The 23494-nt window shown below is 33.2% G+C and overlaps 1 protein-coding gene across 8 annotated transcripts in view; it reads right to left on the bottom strand.

Annotated features, from left to right (window-relative positions):
- Positions 1-23494, bottom strand: part of DACH1 (dachshund family transcription factor 1) — a 386987-nt gene that overhangs the window by 214099 nt on the left and 149394 nt on the right. For all 8 annotated transcript variants that reach the window (XM_035320813.1, XM_035320794.1, XM_035320822.1 and 5 more), the window contains exon 2: positions 20216-20331. In XM_035320813.1, the coding sequence (XP_035176704.1) occupies positions 20216-20331 (116 nt within the window). The remainder of the gene's footprint in view (positions 1-20215; positions 20332-23494) is intronic.

The raw sequence follows: 23494 nt of genomic DNA, 5'->3' as shown, positions 1-23494 counted from the left end.
ATAGAAGTAGAAATTAGAGGCTCCTGAATTTAAATTCTGATTTTACCCGAAGGTATCAGATATGTCATCTACAGTTCCTTTTTTTTTTTTTTTTTTTTTTTTAAATACCTACCAACCAGGTGGAAATAATACTACCTTACCTCATTAATACAAATCAGCTAAGAGTTGAACAAAGCTATAAAAAGTCCCAAGCATATATTATTATTGCTATCAGCCCTGCTTCTAAATCTCTAAAGTTAAACAAAGCCCATAAAATGCATACCATACTTGTCTAAGAAACGAGAGCAGAAGTTCAGTGTAAAGTGTACATTGCTAAAAATCCACAAAGGATCTATGAGAATGAAGCATTGCTTTCAAAGCTACCATGTACCATAAAAAGGCACAAAACACTTTTTAGCCCAGGAGATATTGATGAAGAATAGGAATTAAACATTTTTGACTTTATTCGTTTATCTGGAGCGTTGTGTTTTGTTGTTGTTTTTTGCTTGTTTGTTTTCATAATAAAACTATCAGTTTAACAGATACAATATTTTTTAATAACTTGAAATTAATCAATCCAATTAAAATTCTCAAGGTGAATTTTCTAGGATTTTTTTCACAAAAGTGCAAAACCTTCCTAATTTTATGTTGATTTGTCAAAAGAAAAAAAAAATGACAGATGCTTATGGCTTTATTAAAATTAATTAATTAATTAACTAAAAAATAATAATCCCCAACCTTCTGTTGGTACCTGAGCTAGTTTACTGTGAAACATAACCTTTCTAAATCACTGACAAGAGGGAATATAATGATTTTACCTTATGTTGGTAAAATATGACTACTTATTTTTTTCTTGGCTGTAAAGGAAGTTGTATTCTGAAAAACAGGATATTAAGGATTAAAAAATATAATTCTAAATTAATAGCACTGTAAAGACAACAGATATTTTAAAAATGGCCTGAAAAGAGGAACAATATGATTAGCTGATAATCTTTCCATCCTTTACAGACAGGAAAAAAACAGGTACACATATGAGAACTGTTACAGCAAGTTACCTATTCAAGGATACAGTAGGAAAACATAATTCCTCATTCCTACATTTTATCTGAGTGAAGAACATATTTTGTAAAAGCACCGTTCTCAACTTTGTTTCTAATTCAAAATGAAGCATTCATACCCCAAAAGAAGAAGAATGTTAATATTTATTTTAAACAGAGAATGATTAGTGTTGGGGAATATTCTTATGCAAAGGTCCATCTGGCATGAGTTTATGTGTTATGTCTTTAATATGTGAACAACCATTTCTTCAGTTGTTGATGTGTTTTTCCAGATCAGTTTGTTTGGTCAGTCCTGGAAGAGACTTTGGTCATCTAAAATACCTTTATGGATAATCTCTGATAACTATAGAAACTAATTAAATTTAAGTCCAAACTGTGCATTACACTATCCTCAACAGCTCTACAGAAGAAAGCAATTAAGATTAATTTTGCAGGTGACAGTTAGAAAACAGAAGTAGTTCTTCTGAGTGGGATAAGTGAGAGGTAAAGCCATGAACTATAACTGAAATACTCTTGTTCTTAAAAAGTAAAATATTTCATATGTACCTAACCTTGTAAACATAGGGTCTATGGGTTTTGTTTGTTTGTTTGTAATATCTGCATTTCTATTGTATCTTGCACTTCTAGCATATACTATGCCTATTGTATCATTTCTGCACTGATTATACCCCTACCATATACATTCCAAAGCAGTATCTTCTTTATTTTTATTGTTATGATCATGTGTACCTTCAGTCTTCCTACACTTTCTAAACTTAAGTTATATGAATACTAGAAAAAAAATCTATAACAATAATAATATGGTAAAGTGTCCAAAATGTATTCTGGTAAAAACACTTAGACATTTAGAAATAGTCAAGCTTTATTTTCAGCACCCTTACAAAAGGAGGCTTTGAGGATATTTGAATCGTCTACTGATTTGCATTTAAAAATAAAATTCTAGCAAACAAACCAATTCTGTTAAGTATGTATCTTGTGTATTTTATTTAGTTACATGAAAAGCTTCTATATAACTCTGCAAATTAACGTAAAGACAATGCAGTAAGGAGAAATACTTGAATTTGTAGTTCAGAAGCTGCTGACATTAGGCATTACATCATAAGTGGGGCAGAATAAACACTTAACAGTCAAATTTAAATATAATATTGTGTAATACAAGAAGATCTATAGTCATAATGTCTGAATATATTAGGTATGAAGATAATACTTCTATTGATTTCCGTCTGTTAAAATAATGAAACTAGATTATACAAATCAATTCTTGGAATACAACACAAAGCATATATTATTTCCTTTACAGTTTCAAAACAAGGTAACAGGGTCTTCAAGTAAGATCAGCTGTAACTATTTCAGTCTGTTAGACTGTAGCAAAAAAAGTATTAATTTTCTCTGAACGCACTTAAAAAAAAGCTTATAGTATTCTTTCTATCTGATAGTTGGGAAGCTTAACGGTCTTAACAATCTTACAAACAGCTTTCCACATATGATTAATTATTTAAGACCCTACCTCTTACATCATTACATCTGCAAGGAGAGGAGGTGTTTCAATAGCCGTATCTACCATTAAGGACAATTAGATAGTGGTCTGTTTCCTTTCACTCAGGGAGCAAACTAACAAAATGCTGTAAAACAGTCAAGAGCAGAGTTTCTGGTAATGTCTTCATCTATATCTAATATATCTATTATATATCTATTTTATATCTAAATAAATATTTCATAACTTCTCAAGGTATAACAAAAGCTAAGTCATTGGCTTTTCAGGTTGTCAAGCATAGTATTTTCATTTCTAGATAAAGAAATGTGCTCTTCTGTATTTTTAAAATTATTTCTACTCCAGATGGGAATCAGACTATAATCTTGAAATTACACTGCTATAAAAACATTTTAAATATTAAGTTTTTCCAGTATCACTTTTCCAGTCACTAAAATACAACATTTTTGAGAATGTAAGTTACAAAATGAGTGGTGATCCAGGACAAAAAGTGGAATTAAATCTGCAAAGTACAAAGCCTGTATTCAAAACTGAACTGTGAAGCAAAGACAAATTTGCATCGTGAATACAATAAAAACTGTAAATCAGTTCTTTAAAACAGAAGACAAAAGTCTGAGCCAAGAGCTGCAGGCATAACTTCCTAACAGTGTGTGCAGAATGCTACAGATTTCCATACTGGCATAGCAAGTTAAAGATCTGCGATGGAGAGTCACACTCCACTGTTGTTACCAGCAGGTAATTATACAACAGTATTTCTAATGATGGAGTCCCAAAGCAATGCTTCTTCTCTTCCCAGCAGAAAATATCTTTTGAAGCAAAGAATGGCTGTGGGATTCAAGAGGAGGGAAAACACATACCATAAAATATAATTAAAAATTGTGGAGGCTGCCTATGACAAGAATAACCATAAAAAACAGATACAAACCAGCTGGCTGTTAACAACTCCTGAGTTATAAAAATCTTAAACCTGCTGTAAAGCACTCAATTCGATTTACATAACCACAGAGCTGACATTCCTTTTAGGCTCCTCTGCTGGGGATTATTTTGACATGTTTTAAGGCAGCATAAAAAGCAACTGTGAAAGGAAGACATGTATCATCTTACATAAAAATTCATTCTAGCCTTACGATCAGACTTATACACTTTAATCCCAGCGTCTTTACTGAAAACGGAAAGTATTTTCAATGGCTACTGGTGATTCAATTTTGTAACATTATTCCTTTGGTGCTCATATTTTTGATAAAGTTGATAGGGTGTATACATACATGTAAATAAACAAAAAATCTATACAGACACGGAAGCTTAAGTTTCAGTATTAATGCACAAAGTATCAGCTCCACCAGAACCTACTACAGAGTGCAGCATATCTAGTTTAAGATAGATTGCGTCGCTCAACATTGCATTCGGCCTTCACTAAAAAACAAAAGCATTTCTTATGAATGTAATGATGCAGACAGCATTTTACACGACTAACACAGCTTGCTGTAGGGAATTAAAATAACCAAAATAAAATAAAATCAATCTTACATTGAGTGAAGTTTTGATGTATAAGTGCTGGCAGCTTACATTGCCCAGAGCACAGAATGAGTTTTGCCATTTGATAATTTGCTTGATTCACTGTGCTGCCTCATGCAGGGCATTTTATGCCTGATTTATGTTTAATCGAGTCACCTGCTTAATGTTAAGGAGGGTCACAGTCAGATAGAAGGGTTATGACCATATAGAGCTTTCAACATCTCCCAGTTTGACATAAGAAATGGGTGTAAGTGTTAGAGGTCAACCTTTTTCTTTTATTTTTATTTAATGTTCTCTATGGAATATTGCATAAAACATTAATGTACCACTAAACTAATTTGATTCCTTTTTGAAACACAGTAGGCAAATATGGATTAGGAGACTCTAAGTGCCTAAACAAAACAAAAGCAATCTGTAGTCTAAGAAGTGATCATCTATGTATGTGAATATTTTAAAGGATTGTAAGGTACAGACTTACACAAAAAGGATTATAACTTTTCCTTTTACTAGATACTCAATCAAATTTAGTCTGGTGTCTGTGGATAAAATAAAGCTAATAAAGACAAAAGCACAATTAACTTTTAGTATAATTAGGGTATCAGGATTTACTATTCTGATTTAACATGCATCCTGTTAAACATACAACTAATTGCACATTAAGAATACCAGCATCTTCTTTCTGGTGATGGCTATAAAAAGATACATCCAGGGAAAAAAATAATAAATAAAAATAGATGTGGTCAGCTACTACAGATCAGAGAAGTCAGATGTATTTGATATTTATAACTATTTCTGATTCTCTTAGTTTTACAGCATGAAAACTACATGCTGAAAACTACTGCAGGACATCTTGAGATTAAACTCCTCCCACATAGTATTGAAAAAATAGACATGGTGCCAAATAAAATCTTTAAAGATGTATTTTAAGGAGGAAATACTACAGTTAGGAATAGAAGATGGAATTCAGCACTTATAGTTTGGATAGCTGCATTTCCAAGTTTAGTCAATGCTGATTCAGATTTAAAAAAAAAAAAAAAAAAAAAAAAAGGAAAAATGGGTCTTTTTTCTGCTTTGGGAAGTGTATATTTTTTAGAGGAAATAATGAAGCCTTATTTGCATTATTGTGTAGGTAAGTGCTAAAAGAATGTGGCAATGTAGCTTTCAGGAAGAAAAGAGATTAATATTAGTTCATTGGAAAAACCTAAATAAGAAAAATATTACATGAATTTATCTTTGTTGGTAGCAGTGGAGAACTTTTCGTAGACTAAAAGTAAATCTAGAGATTCTATTGGAGTTAATATCAAGAAATACCAAGTCTTCATTTGTTTAAATAGTATCCAGAGTATTAACTCATTATCACATGCAAAGACTTATCAGTCTTTAAGAGCACTGAAAATGATGCGTACATACATGCCATGAACCCAATTACCAGAACCCAATAACAGACACAATTCACAATGAATCCAGAGGACATCAAATGTTTAAATCCTTGACAAAAATGTGATTTGACTTCCTGTTAAATTCCACGTGCACAATGTTTCATGCAAATGTTATAATACAAAAACAGTTCTTATTGTTATACCCAGAATATACTATGTTTCTTCAAACATTTTAAAACATATTATTTCCATAGATCCACCTAATGGACAATGTGTAGACATAGTTCTTAATCCACACTTTTAAAATAATTTACCTACGTTGACAGCTTCACCCATCTAATTTAACAATAACCTTCTAAAATGGAAGCTTTCAGCCTCACCTCTTCATCTAGGTTGCCTACACTCAATAAAGACACACAGGCATTTCCAAAGGGTGATTCATGTGGCCTTACAGATGCATCACTTTCTAGCAATGTCTCTTTCACTGACTATGAAAGGAGATAACTTGCTAAGGTTTCAATTCTACATTTCAGACATACTAACTTCTGTCAGATGAATCTCCTTTTTAATAGCTAACTTATTAGATGGCTACAGTTAGGGGAAGTGAGTTTCATTCCTCGGACAGTGAAAATGTAATGAAGATATTTACCTGCATGCCTGCCGTTTCTAAATAAATACAATGAATTCACTGCTTTGGAATTCCATTTCTAGGCACATATTTCCTTTAAAGCTAGTTCATGAAGAATTACAACAGAATTGCCTCAACATCCTTTAAATCTATATTATAAAAAAGCTACTACTTTTTTTAAAAGCTGCCAACATTATAGACTTTAAAATCTCAGCAAAATAAAGTACATATCAGAAAGGTATATTACTTGTATTGCTATTTCAAAAAATGAAACATTTCTATTAAATGTTCTTTCTTTTTCTTCCTCTTTTTTCAGTCTTTCTCTTTCTCCATTCTATTTTTATTAATACTTCAAAATATTAATATTTTGCCCTGTTGAAACTTTTTTCATAATAACAAAATCAATCAAAGCTAGAAAACAGCAGCAGGCATACAAACATCTGGTAATTGCCTGATGGCAATGGTTATGCCACTGGAAAACCTCATGTTCTTACTATTCCAGTGGCGGAACACACAGGATTTTTTTTTCTGGAGGAACACATGGGATTTTTTCAAAACTGTAAGTTATATAATCTTTTGCACAATACATTTTTAGTATTTTTTAGAATGTATAAACATTATCGCTGTAGTTAATGTGCCTGTCAGTGGAGACAGATTACTGATTAGATGTCCTGTTTATTACCTCCAAAGTTCAAGGACTATTTTTACATAAAAAGTTAAAAAAGAGACATTGATGGACAAAACATAACAAAAATTAACTTTGAATTCTATTAGTTCTCTTATCTTCTATCAGTTTCTTTCAAATACTTTGACAGTTACTTATTTTCCCTTTTTTCCACTTCCTCTTAAAATTAAGTTAGAGATGCACACTAATTTCACAATATTGGTATTCACCTTTTAATCAAAAACTAGATTTAATATCAGAGGTAAAGAATACTAATCATCTAGTTGATTGAATCCTTCCTAGCTCAATTAGTGATAAATCTCACACACCTCAATAGTAAAAAGGATTATCAGTAGGAACTCTACTGAAAAACAAGTTCAGTGTTTGGTCTCACCACTTACTGCCAAGTCTTGAATTAGGAGTAGAAATCATGGAACCACAAAAGGGCTGGAAGTCACCTCTGCAGGTGCTCAAGCAGGCATGCATAGAGCAGGTTACCTGCTCTATGAGCAGGACTATGTCCATGATGCTTTTGAAGATCTCCAAGGAGGGAGACTCCACTACCTCTCTAGGCAACCTGTGCCCGTGCTCCATCACCTGCACAGTGACAAAGTGTTTCATGAAGTTTAGACAGAACATCTTGTGTTCCAGTTTGTGCCCGTATCATCTTGTCTTGTCACCATGCAACCACTGAAAAGAACCTGGCTCCACCTGCTCTGCATCAGCCTCATTTGTACACATGGATAAGATTCTCCCTGAGCCTTCTCTTCTCTGGGCTGAAGAGTCCCAGCTCCATCAGCCTTTCCTCATAGGATGGATGCTCCAGTAAATCATCAGCAAGTGTCCAATCCATTTTCAGATAATACAGAATCCAATGTATCACTGGAAGTGGCAGGCACAACAGAGAAAAGAAAGAGTTTGTGTTTTTCTATTATTGCTGAAAATATAGATTCATTAAATTGAAAATTTGAAAATATAGATTCATTAGAGCTAAAATATAGATTCATTAGAGCTATTGAAAATATACATTCATTAGAGCATACAGAGAGTCTCAAATATGCTCAGAAATATATTTCTGTTCACTTGAATGAACTTAAATGCAATGATATCAGCAATGATTATGGGCCTATTTATTTCATTTAGTGAAGCATGATATTGAGATATCTGAATTAGCATGTTCACATGGTACATGCACCACACAGGAACTAAACACAGGAACTAAAGTTCTTTTGCCATGTTATAATACTGATGCATCCTGGTTGAAAATTACTTATCTCTTTTGTACTGTAAATATGCTCTTAATTCTACCTTAAAGGTAGTGACAGACAAAAAGGGAGAAGTATCTGAAATTGTTTCCAACACTGAAGAGAACTTACAAAAATTTACCAGCTTCCCCTACGCTTCTAGCTTTTAGCAGACTGACACTGTTTTAACATCTGTGCCCAGAGACCTCTGTTCTCAGTAACTGTCTCTGTCTCTAAACTGCTCTTACACAGCATATTCCACATGAAAAAAAGTAGATAGTAACAGCAAAGCATAAAGACAATTAGCAAGGAATAACGAAAGCCTCAACATCAAGTGATGTCCAATGTGCATGCTGGCAACAATTACAGATTTCTAGTTCTATAAACTAGAAAAATATATAAAAATATAGAAAAAAATATATAAGGAGAAAGAAAATTATATATATATATATATATGCATATATATATATATAAACCCTTTGGCAACCTTTACATTGAAACTGAAATTTTAAAAGAACTGTGAAAATTGTCTTTATAAACAATCTGGTATTGAACTCTAACTATCAAGCAGAAGGTGGAGAAACTAAGTTGCTTATACCTAAGCAGCATTTCTGCATAAGCATTTTAATTGTTTTCAGATTCTCTTAGATCTTCTTAGTGAAGTTCCCTACCTTTTTCCCTTCTCTATTTTAATTTAATTTAATTTAATTTTATTTTATTTTATTTTATTTTATTTTATTTTCTGTTTAGCTTAAGATTATTGACTCTAATAACACTTTTTCATTTTGTCTCTACATACCTGTTATTATCAGTCTTTCCATATAAACTTTAGTTAGGTGATGAAACAAATCAATTTAAAGAGGAATGTAAGTAATTTACAATTCATATCAATATATTCCTATGGCTTTATTTAAAAAAAAAAATAATAATAAAATAAAATAAAATAAAATAAAATAATCCATCTAAATCCTAGAGTTTAGAATAAGGAGTAATTCCATATTCCACAAACATTAATGTCATTTTGCTATACAGATATACTACAGATGCAAGAGTGCTGTGCTTTTTGTCATTCACCTCTAGGAGTATGCTGTCCTCAGTGTGTCCAATGTCTGTTTATCTGAGATTTGGATGGACAAAAATATTCTGAGCTTCCATTAGAGGGAAAAATATTACTTTAAAAATTTTTTTGTCACACAGTGACTGAGTGCATAGGAGCCACTGTTTTCTTACACTTGAATGAAATATTAATCTACTAGAATCTTTTGAGATACTTTTTAAAACAAATGTACTGATTCACAAGAAATCACTTTTCTCCTCTCAAACACATACTGAATACCAATAGGATATTGAAAATGTTTTGGTTTTCTTTTTGTTTTTGTTGTTAGTTTGGGGCTCGAAAAAGGAAGGAACTGAAGCACTGAAAGCACTGTGAAGCAATAACTTACTTGTATCAAAGGTAAATTTACAGTTACTAAATTTCCAAAGTAATATGGTACTTTTGTTCCCATATTTATATTCATTTATTAAGCTCAGACACTGGGAAAAAAAAAAAAAAAAAAGTTTGCACTGTGTTAAGCAGCTTTTCTCATCATCTGAAATCCAAGAGTAGGTGACGTTATAAAGTATTCTAATAAAGTAATTATATCTGTGTCTTATATGTGTGTCTTCTTATAAAGCATTGATGCATCATAATATATGAATTAAATAATTAGTTTACTGTCAAAAGAAAGCATAAAAGTGACATCATTCTTTTCAGTAGTAACGTTGTTTATTTAGGATCCTGCCCTTGATTTTCATAGTTCTTAGCAAGGTAACTTCAGTAACTTGACCTTTTGTTTTGAATTCTGCATTTCCACTGTAAGTGCCAGTACTTTTTTAAAAGTACAGTTTAACTGAAAGCAATGCTATTCAATTAACTTTTCTCTCAGTCACTCAGTAAGCACAACTGGATATTTCAAACAACATGTGTGAATTTTTCAAGCCATGGCAGTGGGATTGGGCTGGATCATCTTTAAGGGTCCCTTACAATCCAAACCATTCTGCAACTCTGTGTGTGGTCTTAGTGCCTGTGATAACAAACCATATAATGAATATAATGCAAAGGAAACTTAGTAATATGCCTCTTTAAAACACGGAGTGCACCTTGTTCTAATTCCTTTATGTCAATCTAAATTTCATCCACCGCATGATGAAAAGGTAATGTTGACAAAACCCTATTTTCCAGTAAAACTTGTCAGGACATTAGCCATTTGCTATTGCTATGGATTTTGATGAGTTAAAATGACTCACTGACCTTATTAATTTTGTCTTGACTAGGTGCAGTTTTCCTTTCCCTAACTTACTTATTCCTAGCAGGTTACTGTTTTCTTACTCAGAAACTAATACATTACTAATTACCTCATCAAACCAATGTAGTAATAACATTAACAGTCTCCTCAATCTTAGATGCTTTTTGTAAATGTCCACATAATATAATAGTAATATTTCTTATACTATCAGCAGCAAACAGTTTCTTCTTTGCTGCTACCATACTGAATACAGTACCTCACTGCAATTAAGGCTGGTTTGAAAAGAGATGATTTAGGGGTTCCTTGTAAAACATTCATAACTAAAAACATTTCAGAAAGAAAAAATAAACCCTTAATATGCATTGTTGAGAGAGGAGAACCCATGAAAGCAATGATACAAATGCAGGAACAACATAGCTATGTAACCTTTCAATACACATGAATTAATAGATAATAGCAAAGGAAGGAAGTTGTATTACATTAAATAAATTGGTTATAAAACTTACAAAGAAGAACTCTCTTTCTTCACTCCCCCTTTTGTGCTCTCTTTCTCCCTCTGCCACACAGTCACACACACACTTTTCTGCCCTCTTCCTATCCCTTTCCATCCCTCTCTTTTTTCCTTTTCAGAAGTCACCTCAGGCACACAACAAGTAACTGACATGGTAACAGAGCTAACTATTTCTGCAACTTGAAGGAATAAAATAAATCTTTCCACGTGGATGAAGTAAATTTTGGTTTTCAAACTTTGCATTTTGAATGCGTAGAAACAAACCAACAGCTTGGCTTTTCATAAAACACAAGCTCTGGAGGCAGTTCCATGAGTAGTAATTGACAGATTGCTTTATATTTGCAATATACTTAATTAGCACATCTAAGCACATGGTTCATTTTATATCACAATACTGTTCTAACATAAATATTCTCTGGTTTCCAACCAAGGAAAAAATGTTAATCAACTTGAATACAATCTGGAATCAAGTCCGTGCAACAATCTTGCCTTGGAATCCTGAGCCCAGGACTTGAACCAGAATAACCTTCCTTTTGAAGCACCTTGTCCCAGTTAAGACTACTTTATGATATCTTTAACATATAGCATTGGGCAACATTAGTAACAACAGCAGTACAGTGCATTGTGAACAATTGATAGTGGATTCATTTTGATTCTGATAAATAGTATGCTATCGTGTCTCACAAAATTCACGCAGGCAGTGTTACAAGCACGGTAAGTATTAAGAACAACTCACTATGACTGGTTTCCCTTAAAAATAAGTAAATAAATAAAAGACTAAGTTCATTTTGTGTTCAATAAGCTTGCTGCCTGAAAGCTTGAATATGATGTGATCGTGAGATGCTTGACTTTTCCAAGTTGTTAGCAAACATAGATGACTTAAAACAAATATTAATAAAATTAATCAATACATTTCTTAGGTAATTCTTTTATTTTTTTTGTTTTGTTTTGTTTTAGTTATCTAAAGCTGCCCACATATAATGATGCTTGCTTGCATACTTTTCTTGAAGAAAGATACAGATATAACTTACTTGAGTAAATTAAGTTTACTTACTTTCTATATCATATAACAAAAATACTCTGCTACCTGACATCAGAATATTGCCTTTATATTTCAGTCCTTGTATGAGATTTGGAAAACTGGACAGCACATATTGCTCTTATCCCAGAAGCAATCGTATTTTTAAAATGTAATTTGACACCCTGAAAAAATGAGGTAAATACATTAAGCTGGAGTTCCTTCCTGTATTTTAGAGAATCTCCAAATAGACTGTAATGAAATTGTGGACCAGACCATAACTTTGGAATATATTAATTTGAAGTCAACTTTTATTGAATGCAGTATGTAGGACTGGTAGCAGATCATATATGAATGAAGAGAAAAAATAATAATTCACCCTTCATTGATCATGTCATGCAAGGATATAAGTAATCTAATTCTACAGGAAAGGGGATAGTCATGTTGATGGCATTCAAGAACTTCATATTGTTATGATGACACAGAACTATAGTTAGCAATGTGATGAAGCTAAGCTTTGTACCAGATCTTGCTGCACTTACTTTAAGTACCATCTTATTATATTGCTATAGCAGTCAATATAATTCAGACAGAAACCATCACGTTTATAAGACTGAGATATTATTCCAAATAATATCAGGTTTATTTCTATCAGTAGTGTTTAAATACTCTGTTTTTGATAAAATAGCAATGCAGTATTTGCTCTGTAAAAGGTTATTTTCTGAAATGACTGGGTATCAAATTATTTTAACTAAACGTTCTCATTAAATACCAAGAGTTTGGCTGAAAAAAATATCAAGTTAATCATATGAAAAACTGTCAGCATAAGTGCATGATTATCTTGCTGTTTTTCTATTGAAAGACTCCACCTGAAAACTGAGCTACAAGACGATCTCAAAATTTCCCAGTGTTGATAAGCTTCTATTCTGAATAATTTCATTTTGTGAAATGATGTACTTCTGCAACCTATATCTCTTTGGTAACTATTTCAGTTTAATTACAAATTATAGTAATTTGGAATTAGGAAAGTTATAATAATCATTAATAAACACTTCCATTATCAGGTACAAATTTAGCCACTGATAACTCTGTGATATGTCTAACTTTAAGAATGAAATTTTAATTCCGTTCTTTTGAATCAAGAGTTAAGTGTTTTAGTTTGTTTTGGTGTGTGTATTTGTTTTATAGGAAACAATGATGGTAAAATACCTTCTTTGAAAAGGTGAGTTTTGTTGTTCTTGTTTTTTTTTGTTGTTATTTTGGTGAGGGTTTTTTGTTTTGTTTTGTTTTGTTTTCTGTTTTGTTTTGTTTGTTTTTTTGTTTGGTTTGTTTTTTTCTCAAGATGTTTAATATAATTTTGTGATTTGAAACAAGAAACTGGAATTTGGATGAGGGTCACATCTACAGTCAGAGACATCAGTTTTTGCTGATCATATTAAACTGACTTAGCAAAACTGTAAATATCGTAAAACTACCACACATCATTAGAGGCTTGCTTTACTAATAGTTCATCTTCATATAGTTAATTTTCACTGAGTAAGATCAACTGTGGTCCTACATAATTGGCACAGAAATATCATTCATAAGGGAGAATTCACAAACAGTAACATTACATCCTTAGCCTTCAGAATGCAAAATTAATCTGTGATCCAGGAAGAAAGAAAAATTTCTCACCTCATTTTTTCCACTAAAAAGGCAATAAACTTCATCACAACTTAATACAAAATGAGTGTTCATAAGAAGCAAGTAGAAAAGAAGATTCACTAGCTTAGAACTATGTTGTAAAATAACTTCACTCCTCAATTCATTCTCAGATAACTTGAGTGAATCAAGGTACTTGGCTACCCATACTGCCTAAATTTTTAATCTCGGAGGCTCTTTTGAAGTAAACTAAGTTGCTCATTTTAAATAATAAATAAATAAATAATAATAATAATTTAAAAAGAAAGATGGGAGAATTTCTGGAAACAGTTAAATCCAGGGACTTCTCTCAACAGGCAGTAGATGAACCTGCATGAGATTCGACTCTTTCTGACTTATAAAATACTGCAAAATGTACAAGTTCTTATTAACTAAAACTTTGTAAGGAAAAAGATTATATTTCTGCAAGTAATTCTTGTTTTTAAAAAGATTTCATGACAATACAGTTATGGTTCATACTGAAAGCCTTCTCAGGTTCAGAAGTGGCTAAACACAAAATGGTTATGCCCTAAGCACATGTTGTTAAATGGCTTTAGGTTCAGAGACAGTTTATAATGTGCCTGCTTGGAGATCTTCCATACATTTGCCTATCAAGTGACATCTTTTTTTTTTTTTTTTTAAGAGATTCTAAAATCAGTGATTGTTCACAGGAAGCCAATCCTTTGAATACTGGGACCCTGAAGTACATTCTTATATGCCAGTATTTTCTGCTCACAAGCTATAGTAAATTTCAGTTAATCTCAATGCTTCATTTAAAATAAAAGCTGAGCAGTAAAATATCAAAAGTCAAAAAAGAATGAATTTGCATGTACCTGAGATACAGCTAAACACTGAGATTCCCACTACATTGTACCTTACTGTAATAGATGCTGAAACAATATTATTTAATTTGATGATATTATAAAATCTGTGGCTAAATGGCAAACAACTTTGTTATTACTTACTGAATGTATGGGACCCACTGGAAGTAAACCAAGTTTCAAGAACTGTTTTTCAGCTTATTAACAACACCATCTTGTGATAAAGCAGAACAAAATAGCTAGCCATTTAAAAGGATGATAATACAGCAAAATTATGACAGTGTTTTCAGAAGACATGTAGCCTGAATTAAACATTAATTAAGATTTTTAAAACTATTAAATAATATATTTACAGAGTTTAGTCAATATACCTTCCCACTGATGCATCAACTAGTGAACATGATAGAAGTTTTCACATTAATTACAGTGACTACTCCCTTAATGAAGTGCAAAAATATTTGTGTAATCTATTTCAGTTTATTGAATTAGATTAGTTTACCATTCCAAAAGCAGAATTTTGGGGGGATTTTTTTGCAATATGTTAGTTTGTCCCTAACAGTTAAACAGTATATCATAAAACAATACCAATTGAAAGCAATGTTCACATTAAAAATGATTAACCACTAACAACCAGACCACTGTGTTAACATGGAATGCATTTTAAAATAAATGAAAAAAAAATAGCCAGTCAATTTTATTAATGCATTTCTTTTTAACCAACGCATGATCACAAATTGTATGCACAACATAAGTAACTGAAAAAAGGTTAGCTCCTTAAAATTACTAAGCATGTGAATCATTTTATAATTATTATTGTTTCTATCCCTTGTAATCAGTTGAAATCAGTTCAACTCATTTATGTAATTTAAATGCACTCTTAGGACTTCACAGGAGTGAGTACACATTTTGTTTCTCGGCAATATCTAATATGATGTGAGTATAGTAACAATTATATTTTAACCTTTATTTCAGTTCTGCCTAATACAACATCAAATAGCTGTGAGCCCCCCCAAAAAATGAAATTATTTATGTTATTATGTCCTTAAACACCATCTTCTACTTCAAAGGAAATATTGTCACACTGTCAATAGCTGCATCTGTGAACACCATTTGTCCTCCATGAAGTAACGCATACAAAAACTTGCAACTCTCTCTTTATCTTAACCTTACTTAAAAAATGTTTTGCATCTCGGAGAGTTTTGCACAAGATGAAAGTTAGAGGATACTTTTATTATAAGATTCAGGAAACACAAAGAGAGAAAATAAGGATGAGATTAGAAATTACATTTTCAGATAATCATTTAACAGAAAAAGCAGAACAGAATAAAAATATTTAATACAGGAAAGTATTTATAAATTGCATAAATGAAATATTTCAGAGGAGGCTTAGCATCTTTACACTGTAAAAGGTATCAGATGTGGAACAGGTGGAGTGAAGTACCTGTCACACAAAGCAAATCTCTTCAATATGATGATAATAGCAACAATAATACTAACTACTGAGATTCATTTAATGTAAAGTTAACAATGTAACAAATTAAATATCGAAGGTGCTTTGAAATTACTATACGAAGAAAAAGCTATAAAAGTATATGGAAAATAGTAATCTTATTGTGCCCTATAATAATGATTTCCTAAACTTTATATTCACATTTTACCACTGAGAGAAATATGCAGTTTCTGAAATAAATACAAGAGTTTTGTAGTTACTTTTTTATTACCTATAGATTATAGAGCCGGTAGGCCAAGCTGTAGAAGAATCAAGTCAGTTTAAAAAAAAAAAAAAAACAGTTTCAAAATCTAAAATATTTCCTTATGAATAATGATAAAAATTCTTCAATTTTAAAATATATACATATATATAAGAAAAATAAGAAAAAAACGTTTCCAAGTTCATATGGAAATAATAGACATTTTATATGTCAAATAGTAACTACAACCAAAAAAAAAATACAGAGCACAATGTATATCATACAATAAACTGAAGAATTACAGCATTATTTTACTGATTAATTACAGTTATCTACCATTTCAACTTTAAAGAACTTCTGAAGCCTACTAAGCATACAGCCAGGAAAAGATCTGCAACACTCAGAGGTATGTGGATCAAAGTTAACTATGATGAGCCATGTGGTTTTGGACGGGCTTCAAGGCAGTATCCAGATAAACCTATCTGAACATATTCTGGACTCTTCTTTCTTCTGACTACATCTCTAACTGCATTTGTAGCAAGCTCAGCAGATTTTAATACTCTGGACAATTCAAGAAACGCTTCATTTCCCATTATTAAACATTTCTCATTTTGACACAACTTCAAAGGTTCTCCATTTATTTTAATAAACATAAAAGTATCTTTTGTCAGTTGGTAGCATTTTGTAAATCAACCCTAACCAAAAACAGTTGCTATGCTAAGTAAGCGTGGGTAACATTTATGAGTCTTGTGTTCAAATGGACAGAATATCACCCAAGAGGTGATCCTTGCTTCTTCAATTTATGCTCTTTAAAAAAAAAAAAAAAAAAAAAAAAAAAAAAAAAGACTATTATTCCTTTTTCCTTTTGATTTTCCTTCTTATTATAATTCTTAAATCTCAGCTTAGTCCTCTAAAGCAAATTCATCTTAAGTGATAATGTAACCTTCTCTGCATGTGTTTTCAGATTAGTTTACTAATAGAATACATTTTCAAGGGATCCTTAACTTGATCTCCTACAAAAATTTATAATTATGAATTTTAATGAGAAATCTCAATGTAAAGTTTTGTACCAATATTATTTGTATACTTAAGCAAAGCACACAAAACCAGATCCTTTAGAATCCCAGATTTCTACATTTAAATGTATACATCTGTACTATGCAGCACATTAAAAAAAAAAAAAAAAAAAAAGTTCCTGTAAAAATCATACATTAAATCAAAGCAAAATATCAGTCAGAAAGCTTAAAAAAGGGAATTTGTTACCAAAAAAAAAAAAGAAAAAAAATAAAAAGAAAAAAGAGAGGGAGAAAGAAAAAAAAATAAAATAAAAAAATAACAACTTGGTACTTTGTGCTTTGTTTTGTTAGGGTTTCCTGCCTGAGCTGGATCTTAACAGGAATTTCAAACTTAAACTTCTCAAACAATAAGTCATCTTAGGTCTGCAAAGATAATTAAGGGAATGGATCATCTGACATGAATTTGAGAAAGCTAGGATTGTTGAACCTGAAGAAGGTTTAGGGGGAATGTTATTAATACCTGATGGGGAGGAGTAAAGAAGATGGAAACAACTGCATGACTGCTCATTGATTTAAATTCACAAGACCAGATTTTAGGCCTATTTTTATAATTGTCTGTCTATAAAATGATGGAATAATTGTCATGTAGTGCTGCTGGCATGATGTTCCTTACCCTTGTTGAGCCACACTCCATGTGGCTCCAGTGGCTCTCAACACTCCAGTGTTGAGCCACACTCCAGCCACACTCCAGCCACACTCCACACACCCCAGAGTTCATTTCTAACTCTGACTCACCACCACCCCAGTGGGAAAAATCTTGCTCACCCCTTCTGTTGTGGCAAGCCATGTGAAGTGAAACCAGTTAAAACTTTGCAGCTATATAATTTAAACCTTTCCTCTTCTGCAAGTGATCCACAAAGCATTATCATCCTAGAAGGATCTGATGAATGACAGTATTATATATACATATTGTCTTTCATTTTGAATTTTCTTCTTTTTTTTTTTTTAATCCTAATTTTAAAAGGATCTACATCTGTTTTTTGCAGCTGACATTCTAAGAAATTGGATCTATGTTTTTAGTACTGTATGTTTATCATTAACTTGTTATGACTAGCCTATTAGGACAAAGGAGCAATTGGATACTTTAGGTTGCTTTAAGTTACTTGGTTTTAAGTTGCTTTCCTAGAAGCTTAAATGATTCTGTTGACAAGTTTTTTTGTTGTATTTTTTCCGTCTCCTTCTTTTTGGCATCCTTATTTGTCTCCTCATTCTTCCAGATCATCTCCCTTCTACCTCTCATATCCCTTTTTTTTATTTGATATTTTGCTGTCTTACTTTCCCCAATAATTTCCTTTTGCTTCTGCAGTTTTTGATCTCTTCCCCATAAATATGCTTGTGCCCTGTAAAAAAAAAAATATGTTCTTTCCCCACATATACCCTATCTCCTTTTTTCTTATTCCATTCCACTCTGCAACTACTTGAAAGGAAGGTGTGGGGAGCTGGGGGTTGGCCTCTTCTCTCAGGTAACTAGTGATAGAACTAGAGGGAATGGCCTCAAGTTGTTCCAGTGGAGGTTTAGGTTGTAAATTAGGAGACATATCTCCTAAGAAAGAGTGCTCAGGCATTGGAATGGGTTGCCCAGGGAAGTCATGGTGTCACCGTCTCTGTGGGTGTTCAAAGAAACGTCGTACCTGTCCTTTAGGGACATGGTTTAGTGGGTGACATTTGAAGTAGGGTGATGGTTGGACCAGATTATCTTGAAGGTCTCTACCAACCTTAATTATTCTATGATTCTGTGAACTCTCTTTCCTATATTAGATTTTATCACGCATTTCTTCATCTATATAATTTTTTATCCCCCACACACACTTTTTTTTTTTTTTTTGGCTCAAGTCACAACTGCCCAGGCTGCCACTGAGTTCTACTTGCCTGACATCCCCTCATGCTCAACTATACTTTCAGTCCCATCCCTCCTTCACTCTGCTTATTTCATACCTCTCTCTTACCAGACTTAGTTGTCTGACTTCATTCTATTACTCCTCTTGATCTTTAGCTTTTCAATAAACTGTAAACTCATAATGCAACTGTTTCAGGTATGTGTCTATATTATTATGTAAAGCACTTCTCTTGTCCTAAGACAAGACACTTTTGTATAGAGAGAGAAACTCTCTTCCTTTCATCCATCCTCCAGACAAGAAACTTGTATCCAAATTGACAGCAATTTCTGGCATGTAATATTTCCTGAGCTGTGCATTGTTTAGGAAAGCATTAATCAATTATGACCAAAACCATGCCAAGGATCATGCTCATACTTAAATAAACACCTGATCATGGGCACATACTCAGACATCTACCCATCTATCCAATCTCCAAGCCTCAGTGATCATTCTCTCTAATCTATCTAGGTTACTATCTTTTTTCTGCTTTAAGAGAACATCATTGCTAGAGCCTGAGTTGTGCAAACAAATGGGAAACAACTGGGAAGAAGTAGAAACTCAGGTGAGCTTTACTGAAGCAAGTGGGATATTTTAACTCATCTGTAACATGAAGACAGAATGAAGCGCTGAGGTCAACAGCTTGACTGTTAGGTGCCTCTATCTGAAGATGACTGTATTCACCTCCTACATGCAACACAGCCTGTCCTAATTTAACTGTGTCTAGGAGCAAGTCACTGATAGAAGATAATATAGTAACTTTTCAAAAGAAAATAGTAATTTGAGAAAGAGATTGTTGCTGAACTTTACATTAGTATAAAGCCTCAGGAGTTGCATGAAAAATAGAATTTCAGGATGAAAAATTAAGGAAGATGTGTGTGCAATATGGAGTTATTTTAACTATCGCAGTTCTTCAGGCAACTATATTCATGATGACATTATCTAATTTAGCAAAGCAGGGAAAAAAAAAAAAAGAAGATATCTAATCTATTAAAAATGAATAGGAAGATCATTGCCTAGTGATAGGTAAGGAAAATAATGCTTTAAAGGGTTTTTTGTTTATAAAGAGAAAGTAAAGGGGAAAAATTGTAAAGGATTATAGTTTGCTATCATTTGTATTTTAAAGTACTGAGTGGCCAAAATTTCCATTACATATTTATATAACAATAACATTACATATCAGAACTCATTTGTAATATTTGGGTGCTGGTTTTCTACACTGTTAATTTATCAGCAGGTGGATATAAGCTAAGTACTCAAAAGGTTGATTGTGTCAAGGTGTTCCTAGCAATCCTACCTGTTGGCGGGATGATTCCAGGAGACATTAGGCCTGGGACAGAATGTGGCATGATATGAGAATTCTCTGGGGAGGTGACACTTTGAGTCCTCTTAGGAGGCCTTCCCGGTCTAGAACTGAAACAAACAAACAAAAAAATTTTACAATTAAGCTGTTGTCTTACACATCATTTCAAAGTTGTTTCAAGAGGTAACATGGACTGTAAATAAATTTGTTTCAAGGACGGTTGCTTTTGCAGTTAGATGTAATAGACTTCCATCACTAATTAGATTACATGCTGAATTCATTTTCCTCATTGAAGATCAGCCACTCTTGATGCATAATTCATAGCCTGCACCTCGTTACCTGCTTCTTCATATTAATATCTATACACAGTTTGAATTGCCTCGTTTGCATATGCTAAAGTTCTGCATGCAGCCTTCAGCACGAAAATTATGCACTAACTTGTAATAATTATTACAGTCAGCCTGCTATTGATTTATGAGACTTTTAAAAACCAAATATGTGTAGTACTTGTAATGAATGATATTTTAAGGTTCTTCAGGAAATTAAAAGGCAATGGCTGCCTAAGGAAATGTTCTGCTTGTTTGATTTAATACTACAGTTAGCTGGGAGGTGGAATGAAAGAGTGATTCAGACCTATAGCACATTTTTCGATGATATGTTTTATTACTTCACACTGCCAGCCTGATATCTAGATGATAAATGACAATACATATCTAATGTGTGAAAAGGTCTTGCAATTTCTTTATTTTTTGTCATTTAAAAGATAAGTCAAGTTATCATTTAACCCTTATTCTATTTAAAGTGAAAATCTCGCTAAGCTACCTTACTTTAAATATACTAAATATACTACTTTATGTCAGAAAGAACTCAGAATTATTTGCAAGATGTTGTTAAGCAACTGCCAACATAGCAGCTTACATCTGTCCAGTATGGAAAAATAAAGGGCTTCAGATTTAAACACACCCCATCAGTTAAATGCTCTCCCACACAACTTTCCATCTCCTGGACTCTGTAAGTAGCATACAAATCAGATACAGATTACAATGAAAATATTTATTACCCACTTAGATGCAAGTATGTATCTGCTACATGTAATGCATAACCAAAGGCTTGTATTCCTACATATAGATCATAAGAAGGTATTATTGCAGTATCCTATAAATGGTTATTTAGGCGGGGGACCTTTTGGAATGATTTCACAGGAAAAGGTGATATCCAGTTGTAACACTGCAGTATTAACCTATGCTTTTCCAAACATTTGCAGTTCTTCATTCATTTCAAAATATATATTTAAAAGAAAAAAAAAAAAAAAAAAAAGGAAACTGTGGAAAAATTTGCTCCTTATGTCCCTATATAGTAACAAAACTGTTATTAAGCATAATAGTATTTTTAGCTATGCCAGAACTGCAGAAGGAGGCAGGTAACAACATACCTATATTTTTTGTTCCCCCTGTGTTTGGAAATACCTTTCTTTTTGCTACTTTTACAACCTAACTTCAATAAACCAAAAACAATCAAAGTATAGGGCATTTTCTTAGAGTTTAATGACTCAAAGCATTGAATCATTAACCTTAACTAATCATTAATTCCCAACTTAATGTCCTGAGCTGAGGTCATTATCAAAATTGTAAGCTTGATAATTTCTTTGATTGTTTTGGGGATTGTTCATTTTCTTTTATAAAAACAAAATCATCACATATATGCTTACAACTACAAGGAAAACATTTGTAGGCAAAATAATATTGTCTTATTCCACCTCACAGAACCAAATTTAGTGTCTTCCATTTTCCTTTGAAATTTCCTTTGTAATTTACAATAAAAATAAACATACCATGAATATACATAAAACTAATAAAAATTATAGACAAAAAATATCTGATTTAAATGGTGTGTTTCTAACATATTCAAACACCAAAAAAATGCCACCATGTAAGACATCTTTGATGTCTTCATTTAATGCTGATGCACTGTTCTCACATCACAGCTTGATGTGAGTATGGAACTCTCTGACAAGGGAAGGAAGGGTCTTTACCACTGACTGGAAGAGGGGAAACACAACACCCATTTTTAAAAATGATAAAAGGAAGACCTGGAGAACTACATGCCAGTCAGTCTCACCTCTGTGACCAGCAGATCCTCCTGGAAACTATGCTAAGGCACATGGAAAATAAGGAGGTGATTGGTGACAGCCAACAGGGCTTCACTAAGGGCAGGTCATGCCTGACAAATATGGTGGCCTTCTACAATGGGCATTAATAGGGGAAGAGCAACCGGCATCATCTACCTGGGATTGTGCAAAGCATTTGACATTGCCCCCCATGATATCCTCATCTCTAAATTGGATTTGATGGATGGACCACTCAGTCAGTAAGGAATTCGTTGGATGGCTGCACTCAAAGAGTTGCAGCAACAGCTTAATGTCCAGTTGGAGTAATGAGTGGTGTTCCTCAGGGGTCAGTATTGGAACCAGTGCTGTTTAACATCTTTGTCAGTGACACAGGCAATAGGATTGAGCACATCCTTAGCAAATTTGTTGATGACACCAAGCAGTGTGGCGAGGTCAACACGCAGGAGGGAAGGGATGCCATCCAGAGGGATCTGGACAGACTTGAGAGTTAGGTTTGTGTGAACCTTATGAAGTTCAACAAGGCCAAGTGCAAGGTCCTGATTCTGGTCCAGGGCAACACTAAGCACAAATACAGACAAGGCAGAGAATGTCTTGACACCAGCCTTGAAGAGAAGGACGCAATTGAAGGAGGTGAATATCCCCCCCCCTACTCTGCTCCTGTGAGACCTCCCCTAGGGTATTTCGGTCAGCTATGAAGCCTCCAGCACAAGAAAGACATGGATGTATTAGAATGAGTCCAGAGGAGAGCCACAGAGATGACCAAAGGGGTGGAGGACCTGTCCTGTGAAGACCTTCATAGGAAAAAGTTGGGGTTGTTCATCCTGGAGAAGACTCTAGGGAGACCTACAGAAAAGCTGGAGAGGGACTAATGATAGGACAAGGAGTAATGGTTTAAAATTAAAAAAGGGAAGATTTATGTAATTAGGAGGAAATTCTTGACTCAGAGGGTGGTGAGGCGCTGGAACGGGTTGCCCGCAGAAGCTGTGGATGCTCCATCCCTGGAGGTGTTGAAGGACAGGTTGGATGGGGCTTTGAGCAAGCAGGTCTAATGGAAGGTGTCCATGTCCATGGCAGGGGGCTTTGAATTAGATGATCTTTAAGATCCCTTCCAACCCAAGCCATTCTACGAGTCTATGACTCAGCAA

Source organism: Oxyura jamaicensis, chromosome 1 (assembly GCF_011077185.1).
Source record: "Oxyura jamaicensis isolate SHBP4307 breed ruddy duck chromosome 1, BPBGC_Ojam_1.0, whole genome shotgun sequence".
In the NCBI taxonomy this organism is placed as follows: Eukaryota; Metazoa; Chordata; class Aves; order Anseriformes; family Anatidae; genus Oxyura; species Oxyura jamaicensis.
Note: the sequence above shows the minus strand (reverse complement) of the source record. Positions and strands in the feature narration are given on the sequence as shown.